Consider the following 13,188-nt stretch of genomic DNA (forward strand, 5'->3'; position numbering starts at 1 on the left):
AAGAGCAAGTAGGACCACTAATGCCTTTTGGTAATACAAGTGGTTGACTACTAATTACTATGATAAGTTTACACTCATTTTATATTTATTTTTTTTTGCCTTTTGTGGATTTTTTGTTATTTTCTACTCTTAGGTCGGTTTAAATTTAAAAAATAAGAGATAGTTAGATAATAAAAGTTTCATATTAATTTCATTTATTGAAAATTTATAAGATTATTTAATTAGCTAAGAGATATATAGCATTGGATTAATGGAGGATATTAATAAATTTCATAGCTAATTCTGTATTTTTAGTAATGTTCGTGGAATCCAAAATTATCATTCATTTCTAGGGTGATTTTTTTATATATAATGTTAGAAAGAATGAAATAAATATCACAAAATACACACTTTATTCCTCATTAAGTAAATAATAAGTAACATAGTATAAATATTATTTTGTTGTCCTAATAATATCCTCAGGAGCACACATCTCACTTTGAAATTTTATCGAGGATGTTTATGTTTTTATCTATGAGTTTTCGATTTTGATCTATATAATATTTGACTAAAGATATTTCATTTATCAACTTCAAAAATGTGTATTTATGAAAAATATGTGATTATTTAATGTATTTAATCATGATACTATGTTGATAATGTAATAATTTAGCACTAAATAATTCATTGAATAAGTCAAGGTAATTATATCCATATTAATTCATAGTATTACATTATTTAGTGCACAATCATGTTGATTATATCTCAAGTTGTGTTCTATGGCGTGCAAATTAAATTTTAACATACCNTATATATATAAACTTAATTTTTTAACTTACGAAAAAATAAAAAATAATTAATGATATGAATATAATATAGGGTCCCACTATGATAACATCGAATAAATTGGTAACTACAAAATAAAATGCATCATAAATTTTTTTAAATAAAAAAAATAAAAAGAATAGGTAAACTAGTGTTTGGTGATGTTATCAATACGCAACTATACAAGAGAAATAAAAAGAAAAAGAAATTGAGGGTGGCTCAAGCATGACAAATTAAAATATAATATAATAAAGATCGAGCGGATTCAGAATTTAAATATATTATAGTAGCGGATTCAAAGTGTTACTTATAAGTTGATTAAAGTTTTTATTCAAATTTTGAATCTGTCTTTGAATAATAGGAATTCTAGCTCAAAGTTTTATTATATCTCATTTGATTTATTGTGTTCGAAATTTATTATTTATACTTCTAAAGTAAATGTTCAACACGTGTACATTTATTGAACTCAGATGAATCATGTAATACATACAATACATATGCATAAAATCCAAATAAAACTTTATTAAAAAATGTTTTATCTTTCGTTCATCACATATAAGATAAGTTTTATGTGTAAATTCATATTTACTCGAGACTCAATATGATATCGATTACCGAAAAATCAAAAATATATAATCCCAGCATATTTGAATATTTTGTGGGTGGGGGTAGATATTAGTTTGAATATATCCTTCATGCAATACGACAGGGAAATGGGATTAATTATTATTAAATTATTTTATTAAAATAGAGGAAAGAAATAGGTAGGTAATATCAGCCACATTTAATAGCACTTTCTTATTATATAGTAATCAGCACTAAATATAACTCATGATATATTTTGGAGAATTTAAGAGAATGAAAGTTGCAAGGTATCTATATATTTTTAAATGATCATATTTTGAGTCAATGAGTAATATTTGGCCTAAAATTATAAATTATAATTACAAACGATATGATAAAGTAGATAAATTTTTTTTCATATTTCGGCGATTATCTCAAAAGAATGAAAAATATTCTTTATAACCAATAAAGGTAGCTTTAAAACCTTTTAATATGATACCGATTTCCCTGAAATGTTAAGAGTAGGTCCACATCTGATAACAAGTGATTCTCTCTAATTATTTTTATACGTATGGTTGAATTAATCGAGTCGGCGAATATTATATGAGATATATTATGTTTTTCTAAAAAAGGTAGATTGCAATTAAGCATATGGACTTCAATTAATTGGTATGTACTCTTCTAATTATTTGCTTGATCCAAATGATTTTAATTGAACTCACAAACTAAATGATTATCATTTACTGATACTTGTTTACACTTTTTCAAATACATTATAACATCATACATTATTTTAATGAAAATATTTTATTTTATGGTCTCATGATTCATAGCCATTCATCAAAACTTTCAAATGTATGTGATAAAAGAAGATTAAATATTGAAGCTATGTCCTTACCAATTTACTATAACATTTTATCCTTTTAGGTCCTTGTTAATCATAAATTAAGTTAAGTTGTTGAAGCACCTACTGATGCTTATATCAAGTTATTAAATGATTTATATTATATTTTAATTTTTGAACGTAATTTATTTTAAGTCTTATGTAAATACAAAATACATTGTATATTAAATTACCAGTCGATCATAAACTAAGCTGAAAGACTTTCACGTAACAATAAATATCTCTATGTACTCAATAAATATCCAACTATTATAGTGATTATGTTAGGTATATATGATATGGTTTGCACTTTTCACTTTTATGTCAAATTTTTTGTTGTTGTTGTGGCTTCTTTTAGTTGGTTGCATTTTGATTTATCATCCACACACAAATTGTAGCAATGAGCAATTGGATAAAGACATATACCATAAAAGTACAATATTCTAAATATTAATTTCGAGATATTTAGCATTGTATTTTTTATTTTTTTAAATTAATTTTGGATTATGCAATATGACATTTTACAATTTTAATGGAGATCCTACCTCATGAGATATTTTCTTCCATATATATATATATATATATATAAACCTGTCCAATTCAATATTAATAAAATAATAAATAACTTTTAGATGACATAAAGTTATTTCAATTCGATTAAATTTAATTTTTTTAAAGGACATTAGGGATTGGTTTATACTATAAATTACATGGTATATATAAAGCTCGAAGAAGCAATTAATCCATTTTTTTATGCAATGAGGAACTTACTTATTATTGACATTCATTTCATCATTCATGTTGTCATTTTTTTTAAGCAAGAAAAATGCATACCTTTTCTATAGTAAGACTTTGTTTTATAATAATTAGACTATAAATATTGAATGTTATAGACGAATTTAAAATTTGAATTAACATAATCAATGGTAAAAGGTATTAATATATGTGTTAGCGTATACACTATCTCTTCAAAGTCTCTAAAATTAGTTTTGGATATTGACAAATAATTAGCGTACAAATTTAAATATATTATTGATTTTTTTGAGAAAATGTTCATTTACATTATCTATTAAAAGTTTAGTTCATCTATATGTTATTTTCGTTAGAGAAAATTTTTATCATGTCATTATTTGTTAACTGATAAATATTTTAATTTATCAGTGCGTGAAGAGTATTAATATATCCGTTTGCATACACATTATCCTCATTAGATCTTACTTGTGATATTATTCTTTATATTATATATGCACGTGTACTATATATAACGTTTTACTATATATGTGAGTACTATTATATATTCTTTGAGCCAAAGGCACGTAACATGCTAATAATTTGCTTATTTTGTTGATACCATTTTTAAAATACATTCACATTGCTCTTTGGGATCGTTAAATTAGTTTATAAAAATATAATCCGTTCAACTCGTTTAAATTCAATTAAATTTTTCACTTTTGATTTTATTAACTCAATTCACCTCATTCGAGCATGGTCAGTTAACGAAGTTATTTATACTTTTCCCTCTATATTGTGTTAGTCTTTAATTTTATACATTTTTCGTAGGTCATAAATTTATATTTTTACATTATAGTATTTTATTATTTATAGACATAATTTTGATTTCGAAGGACAAAAAATTAAATTAAATATATCAGCCTATTTTAAAAAAAGCAAAAATCAAATACCCACTCATTTAAATAGGCAAATTTTATTTTAATGATTTATAAACTTAGCCAATTTTAATCCGTTCAAATTCATTTGCGTAAATTTCTTTTGCCCTTGATATTTTTCAATTTATGGTTGCTAAAAGTTGTTGTTGGTGTTTTTCAATTAACATCTTGATTATATTGCTTGTAAGCCATTCTATATTCTAACCAAATCTTGTTATTATATTAATATACCTTTATTCATTAAAGAAGCCAAAATGAATAATGTAAAAGAAGAGTATACAAGTATGCAACCGTTTAATAACGGAAAAAAATTGTTACAAGCATCGTTATTTAGGACTCTGCAATACGTGATTCTAAATTTAGTTAATCCTAATATAATATTGAGTATCGAATAATTAAAATAAAATTAGCTTCAATTAATTATTTATTTTTTCACGAAAATAAACCTAACTCCATCTAATAAAACACGACAAAAAGAAAAATAAGATTCTATAAGCTTCTAAGTTGATGGCAACTTTTTTTAAAAAAAATAAATATAATATTTAAAATGAATTTTATATCGAAATGAAAAATTAAAGGATAGAAAAGTTTTTTTTATCAAGTACAAAACAATGCACATAGAATATCACAATATCAAGAGAAAAATATACATATTATAGGCTAAAACTTTGATTTTTTTAAATAAATTTTGCTATCAAGATCATGATATTCTCAAAATGGAAATTAACCAACTATTACTATAAAAAATACTATTTTAATCAGACAAATATTCCTTTTTCATTTACAAAATATAATGTCACCATCTCCTTTTTATAACTCCACATTCGAAAAGAAGATTATATTTTTAATTATATTTTCCTTTGCTTTTTACCCGTCGAGATGAGAAATATCATTTTCTAGTATTTTTCATTGTGGTGGGGTGGATGGGGTTGTTGTTTTTAATCTGATATCGTATTAAAATTTAATTAAATTTAAATTTATATATTATAAAATTTATTATTTTAAGAAAATGCTTTTAATATGAATATTTTTTCACTACTTAAATTTAAATAAAGAACTTTTAAATTAAAATAAAAGAAATTTCGATTATTCCATCACAATTTTTGATTTTAATAATTGGAGACTGAGTGGACCATAGAGTCTTTTTATTTTTATACTAGTTCATTTTGTTGGGCGGTCACCGCCAATAAGATGTGTAATAATTAAAATTTGATATATTGACAAGGTAAAAAATAATTTATATAATTAAATTATTTAAAAAATAATTATAAGGAAATTTCATTTAATAAAAATAATAATAGTAATGTGTAATTTAGAATAAATAGTTGAAAATATTATTTTACGTTAAATTATATAGGGTACAATTAGCTAGGTATGGAAGGAAATTTTTCTGAATCCTTTCATCGTAATACATATCGTAAATATAAAATGTTAAATTCTCGTGAATTACATACATCTCTATGAATTTAATTTTCTATATTTAAACTGGAGCTTTCTATAAGATATTAAAATGAAAACATAATTATGTAAATAAGTATAATTTTTTTTAAAAAAAAATCACTTTTAGGTGAAGTAATTTTATTGATATACATTACTATGCACTAGTAACAGTTGAATCCTATTAATCTTTTATTCACATTCACCAACTAACATTAGCTTATATAATGGTAACAAAAATATGCTGAGTGGTCAATGAAAAGTAAAATCCACTAATTTATAAAAAGTCATCGTAAAATTAAAATTTTTTAAAATTTAATATGTTTATTTTTGTAAAAATTAATTTTAATTTATGTATCTACTATTAATTATTTCTTGATATGGTATATAACTTTTTAACAAATATTATTTAATTGATCACCTTTTCGTTAATATAGCTAAGATATTGATAATTTTGGTTTTTGTTCAAACGTATATTTTGTATTAACAAATTAATTAAATATATATAAATATTATACTTAAAATAGATAATTACCACTTAAAATTATTATTATAAAATTCATAACCTATAAAATTGAATTATTTATTAGTGGGGAACAGGATTTCCCATAAATGACTTTCGGTTTTTCTAGTTATCAGAATATATAGATCTGGAAATTTGGATCAATCCACATCGGATGTTTATATTAAATTAATATAATTTTTATTATTATGTGATTTAATGAAATAAAATATATGTTAATTAATAATGATTAAATAAAATGAACAATAAATTTAAACACATAACATAGATGTATGAACTTGATGTATACGCCCAATACGAGTAAGTTTTATCTGACAATTATGGTATATCTCAATTTTTATTTTAGTATGATACTAAAATCATCAAATTACTTTTTAAGAAAATAAAAAAGTCATTTGTTTTTATTGGAATATTCAACTTTAGTTCTCTTGTCGAATATAAAGGGCAAACTATTAACTAATAACCAATATGATTTAGGACATATAGTCTTCAATCGTTAATAAAATTTACATATTTAAAATTGTTAATTATTCAAAATATCTTGAAATATCACAATACTCGCTAAATAATAATTTGAACACATAAATTAAATAGAAGAAATATACTATATATTATATTTATATTGATGTATCATAACAAAGTACAAGGTTATCATGGACATGATGCCCTTCAAAACTAGTTCCTAATTTGTCTACTTTAATAGCTTCTAGAGCAAACAAAGAAGGAACTCATGTTAATAGTCAAAAGATCAAAATTATCTTGTTTTGCTCCCTATAATTATGGGTGCATGTATACACCTATATACAAAGTAAACACTATGAAAAGTTTGAAATACTACTAGGACGAAGGTATAGAGCTCAAGCTTTGATAGGCAGAATTATCAGATATTGGTGTTGGCGGAAGATAGTATGGATATCTGATAAAATAGTTGAACTGCACGCAAACAGACCTGAACATAGAAGGCTAAGTATGCTAGTGATCAAGTATTTCAGGTATAATATCAAGAATAGGCTTCCATCCTTTACCATTAGTTATTGTACTTTCTTCAACAATAGTTGTACTCTTGATCATGTCATCAACTTTGATTATTCCACCTTCACTACTACTCAACAATTCTTGCAACTCTTTCTTTGAAATGACAATTTTAACCCTAATAACCTCTTTCTTTTGGTGATGATGATGATCATGATTAGCTTCTAATAATTCAACTTGATGATCATTTGCACACTTAACCTTCTCATCATTTACTAATTGATCATCATTTGCAAACTTGACCTTCTTTGTCACTTGATCATTTGCAAACTTGACCTTTTTTTTGGCTGATTTTGGCTTTGGTAAGCTTGGCAAAAGATAATAAATTTGGCCACCTAGCAACTCATCATTTGGTTGAAGATGTTGATTTTCAATTACTTGATGGGAGTTAGAAATTACATGGTTAGAAAATTGTGATACTATTTGATGAACTTTGATGGGAGCTTTGTATTCAAGAATTTTTCCATCTGTTTTCATCACTTTTACAACTTTTTCTTGAAGAACTATGCAATTACCCATTGTTGGTATATTTGAGTATTAATGTTTATTTGTTGTTTGGAGCATATAATTTGTGTTTGCTTTTTATAAAGAAATGATATTTGTAAATGCCCCTTGGAATAAGGAATATTACATGTATAACCTAAGAACTTTTGGACCCCACCTAGTTGATTTTTTTGTTGTTGATGTCTAATTGAGTGCTTATAATAAGAGTCTTAATATATCACTAGGTTGACATGATTATGCTCTATTTGAAACTCTCTTCCATGGCCATTTACCTTTGGTGAATAGGGTAAGAATGAATTTAGAATTTAAATTTGATAAATTTAATATTTAGGGTTTTTATTGTTGATATTTTTGAAATATGAAATTTAAATGTAATATTCGCTTAAAATTAGATAGCTATTTATATTTTATGTTAGAAATATTGAATTAAGTTGAATTTATTATTTACGTTCTCCACCAGCAGCTAGCAGTATATTTATGATTAAATTCAATTGGTTACAAAAAAAAAAAAGGACTTGCTATAGCTAGCTAGTCTATTTTTTTTCTTTTTCCCGAGTCAATAAAATAGCGTTATTAATTACTTCCGTAAAGAAAATAAATATTTCATATAACTAAATTTCAAAAACTAACTCATAAAATAAGAACTACGCAAAATCATATAAGAGTTGACAATATATATTGCATAGGAGATCCGATCGATAACTACTATAACAAAAATAACTTTTAGCGGATTTAAATATTGATACTAATAAAGAGTGTTAAAGTCTTTACCGGCATTAGTTAAGCGTCATTAGAACCAATATCACTAAAGGTTTTAGGGTTACAAAGAGTGACAATTGCCGCTAAAAATACATATTTAACGACAATTAAGAATTAAATGCTGCTAAAATTATCATTAGTGAGGAGAAAGAAGATAAATTTACATATATATTTTGACTTGGTAAAACTTATTTTCCTCTCATGGTTTAAAACAAGAATGTAACACTAGTAAGGACCACTAAAACAATTGCAAGTGGTTGACTATTACATGCACCATAAATTGGTATACTTAATTACCTAATTGCTACTTCATTGACTCCTCTTTTATTGCACATTAATTAATTGACTATTATTTTTCTTGTTTCTTTTTTACACAGTGTGACTGATATTTTGTGCAAAAAAACTCGGTTTTGGCATCTTATAATATCATTATTTTTCTCATTTCATTTGTGATATTTTAATTTGTTAAAACTATAGAAATAATTTATCTTGATTTTCTTAATATATATTTTTTTGTAATATAGGCACATTTGATTTTGATATTGAATCATAGATCTCATTTTTATGACACGATTTAGTCCAGTAATAAAAACGCAACACATTATGTATGAGTTTAATGTATATTAAAATATTTATGTGAAGACAGAGTAAAAAATTGGACCTATTATCTATTTAAGTTTTAAATCATGTGCTCATTAATTTCTCTATTATAAAAAAATGTAAATAATTTTTTTCAGGTGTCTGATATTCATATTGAACCCTAATTAAATTTGAATTCGTGTTGGAGAGTCCCATATTACGGGGTAAAACACTTCCTAACAGAGGCGCCTCTGTACCAGAGGTATTAAGACCCAAAACTTCTTGTTAAAAATGAAAAATACTTATCACTCCGTCACAACCCTAATCGGTAAAATAATCTTTACTATTAACTATTATGTAATGCATGAACCGTGGACTTGAGTTAATCAAGTCTCTCAAGTTGTGTGGTCCACCTAACTATTCACTATACTAACTAGTGGCTAATTAAACCACTCTTGCTATTTGCTAGGTTTAATTTATCAATCAATTAATTACCTCAAATAAAATGCTGATTAGGATAAGACTAATTAGTGGCTTGTAAAATCATTAATTAATTAAAGACACTTTTCAAGTTTGATCCACACGCCTGAAAATGTATTTGATAATCTGTAAGATGCTATTACATCTCTATTTATATTATATGTCTTTTAATATTCTTGATATATTTTTTAGGAGTTACATTTCACAACTTTAATCATAAGAATAGTTGTTTAAATTTCTGGAATGTGAAAATTTGTCGAAACACTAATATTCTTCGAAAACAAAAATAAAATTAAGTTGAGAAGAAATAGTCAGTGTATATAGAATCGTCTTTAGTAGAAAACGTGTTATCTTAAAGTGCTTTTAGAGGTGTAACTTCTATTACTATATATTTTCTTATACGAATTCAAATTAGTGGAGTTTCAAAATGGATACTTCTAGACCCCCAAAGTGGGTTGAGAGATCTAGCTTCTACTATGATCGATATTTAGTTTATTTGTAGTGATTTCCTGACATGAATTCAGATTAGTCGAGTCTCAAAATGAGTACATACGCTGAATCACTAAAGTGCTTTAAGAGAAAAAGCTCCTACTATAATGTTTAGTATATTTACAAAGACTTTTTAGTGTAAATCCAAATTAATCAAGTTAAACACGTATTGAATATTGGATGAATTTTTTCGAAAAATAAATCAAACAAAAAGGAAATATGAATGTGACTAAGGCCCACTTGAACATTAGAGAAATATGAAAATAAAAAAAAGTGAATGCATAGTAAACAAGTGCTTGATGATGTTATCAACACGCAAAAAAAAAATAAAAAAAAATATATATATATATAGAGAGAGAGATAAAATAGATTTAATTTTTTGGTGATAATAAATAAAAACACTAACAAAGAATGCTAACTGTTTCTAAAAAATATATCTATTGATAATTAAGATATTTTTATTAATTAATTATAATTAAATATTATTTTTAATACAGTGTACGTGTATGATGAGCTAATATAGCTAGATATTTTTCTTGGTAGGGTTTAGAAATTGCATTACAAATAAATATATATGTGGCTATTGTTTTTTATCGATTTGTTTGTTCCAATAATTAATTCATATCTTATAGGGATCATCAAATCAATAGCAAATAAGTCTAATTTGAAGAAGCTCTTATGTGAAACAACACAATCCTAAAAGTGTAGCACTTTTATTTGAAATTTGAAACATTACATATGTTGTTTTCTTGTCTCTAAAATGATGACAATGACAATATTTATTACAAATCCAATAATAATTTCTTTTTTGGTTAATTTACCCTCCCAAATAATTAAGTTGCAAGTGTAATGATTAATAGTATACTTAAACAAACATTTTGTTTGCCCTCAAAGAGATAGGTCGAAGAAGTACGTAGTATAAGTTAGGCCTATAATTTATATCTTTATTATAATAATCGAGTCAGATTAATTTTAATTGTTAATTTACTCGGCCTATATATTGCATCGTTTACAATATTCATAGCAAATTTAACAATACTTGTTTTTTTTGTTTGTTGAATTTACCCTCCCAAATAAGTGCATGGATTAATACCTAGAATGAACTTAGATGGCTTAGCTTTCATTTTTCTTCACATCAATTAAAATTTATATTTAATGAATTTGAACTCTAAAGTCTTCTTATAGTTTTGTCTCTGATTATAATCTTCTTATGTAATTCTTGTTATTTTATTTCACAACACGAAAACTATACATTACACATAGACTTTTTTTTTCCTTTCTAATTAGACTAATATTAAATCTTCTAACAACATTTTGTCTTGCAACAATCTGTGCCATTGTTGGTGACACATTTAAATAACCATTTGCAATATGAAGTAACATCTTTGTGTAATTTGCATATTGCACTTACTATGTCAAAAATGATCATTAGCGGTAATTAAGAATGTATTTTTAGCGGTAATAACACTCTTTGTATATGTTCCTAAAGTCTTTAGCGATACTGATTCTAATGACACTTCACTAATGCCGGTAAAGACTTTAACACTCTTTATTAATATTAATATTTAATACCGCTAAAAGTTATTTTTATTAAAATGATACCATCGACATAATGAGGATATGCTCGTGGAAGACATGTTAACATACATTCAAGATCAGCATCACCAAGTTTGCAAATATGACTGATTTCACGAGTGCATTCCAAAATTGTACGTTTTCCATATATCATTGGTACAATTCTCATATCTACATTCAGTGGCGGAGCTAGAATTTAGTTTAAGGGGTGTCAAAATATAAAGAAATAAAATCGTGTAAAAGTCAAGGAGTGTCAATATGTAATATAAATATACATAAAAAATATTGTAGTTCTAGCTACACAACGTAATTTTCCGACGAAGGGGTGTCGGTCGACACCCCTTCACTGTATGTGGCTCCGCCACTGTCTACATTCTCAAAAATTAAAATAAGAACAATAACGATAATGCTACATCAGTGTAACTTCATAAGTAGTGTTTGAAGAAGGCAGAGCGAGTGTATGCAGATTTTATTACCCTTACCTTATAGTGATAGAGAGGTTTCAATAAACATTCTTGTGTGATTTATAAGTAGTGTCTGAAGAGGCGGGGTACATAGTGTGCATTACGCCTATCTCGTAGAGAGATAGAGAGGTTGTTCCCAACAGACCCTGGTGTAATTTCATAAGTGATTTCTAAAGAGGGTACATAGTGTACGTTCATATACGATAGAGAGATTGTTCTAAATAGACCTTAGTGTAATTTCATACGTGGTGTCTAAAGTGGAAACATGTTGTACACAAACGTTACACCTACCTCATAGAAATAGAGGGGTTTGTTTCCAACAGACCGTAATATAATTTTACGAGTGGTGTATGAAGAGGGCAGAAAATGTTCACATACCTTACACCCTACCTTATAGAAATAGAGAGATTGTTTCCAACATACCTCAGATATGTAATTTCATAAGAGCTGTTTGAAAACAGTACATAATAGTATACGTAGAAATTATCACTATCTCGTAAATATAAAGTGAGTGATTTTATATACACAAACATTACTCTTACCCTTATATTGATAGAAGGTTATTCCCCACTGTCAACTTAAAATAAAGCATATCCACTCAATTAGATGAGGAGATACATAAATAATACTATTGAAATATACCTGATGCAATAGCTATAGACTTCTATTACTACAAATTATAAAATAAAGTTTTTATTCACGAGACTATAAATTAGATTGATCTATGGTCTACAGACTAGACACCTGAATGTGAGATAGTCACTATGTTCTATGAAATTTAATTGACGAGCTCAATTATCTATAATATGTGGTTTTATTTATGTCTTGTGATTTGAGTTCGTTTAAAATTATGTGAAAATTTATGTTTTTAAAATTTGATTTACAAGCTCAATCTAAGATCTGTAATCTAATTCATGATTCTTAAATTGTGTTTGTAAAACATAAATATCAGATTCTAAATTTAATTCTTAACTTAGAATTTTATTGAGGTGTAACAATATGTGCATATTTCTTTGTTTTTTTGGGTCAAGTCCCGCACTAAAATAAAGTTGAGAATATATATAATCATTTGGAGATATAATTTTGAGATCAAAGGCTTTATATATTAATAAACGATATGAAATGTATGGATTATAGGAGTGATAAACGAGCGAATTGAGTCGATCAAAAAATAAGTTAAATAAAATGAATAAGTTACTCGACTCGACTCGACTCATATTTTAAATGGGTAAAACGAGTTTACCCAATGGATAAATATGAATAACAATATTACCCATATTATATTAGACATCTTGTTAAAAGCTTTTTTAAGAAAAAAAACAAAACAAAATTATCACTTAACTCCACCCCTACCAACCCCCCTTCCCCACCTCCCAAAAAATGTAAAAGATAAATAAATAAAAAAGTTCCACCCAACCCCTACCAGCC

At 25.8% G+C, this 13,188-nt stretch overlaps 1 protein-coding gene across 1 annotated transcript; it reads right to left on the reverse strand.

The window, feature by feature from the left end:
• Positions 1-6,480: 6,480 nt before the first annotated feature.
• On the reverse strand, positions 6,481-7,451 carry LOC107030601. Its single transcript, XM_015231868.2, has one exon. It carries the CDS (start codon positions 7,427-7,429, stop codon positions 6,851-6,853), a length of 579 nt encoding a protein of 192 aa, XP_015087354.1. The 5' UTR covers positions 7,430-7,451; the 3' UTR covers positions 6,481-6,850.
• Positions 7,452-13,188: the final 5,737 nt, after the last annotated feature.

The sequence above is a fragment of the Solanum pennellii genome, chromosome 9, assembly GCF_001406875.1.
Source record: "Solanum pennellii chromosome 9, SPENNV200".
NCBI classification, from domain to species: domain Eukaryota; kingdom Viridiplantae; phylum Streptophyta; class Magnoliopsida; order Solanales; family Solanaceae; genus Solanum; species Solanum pennellii.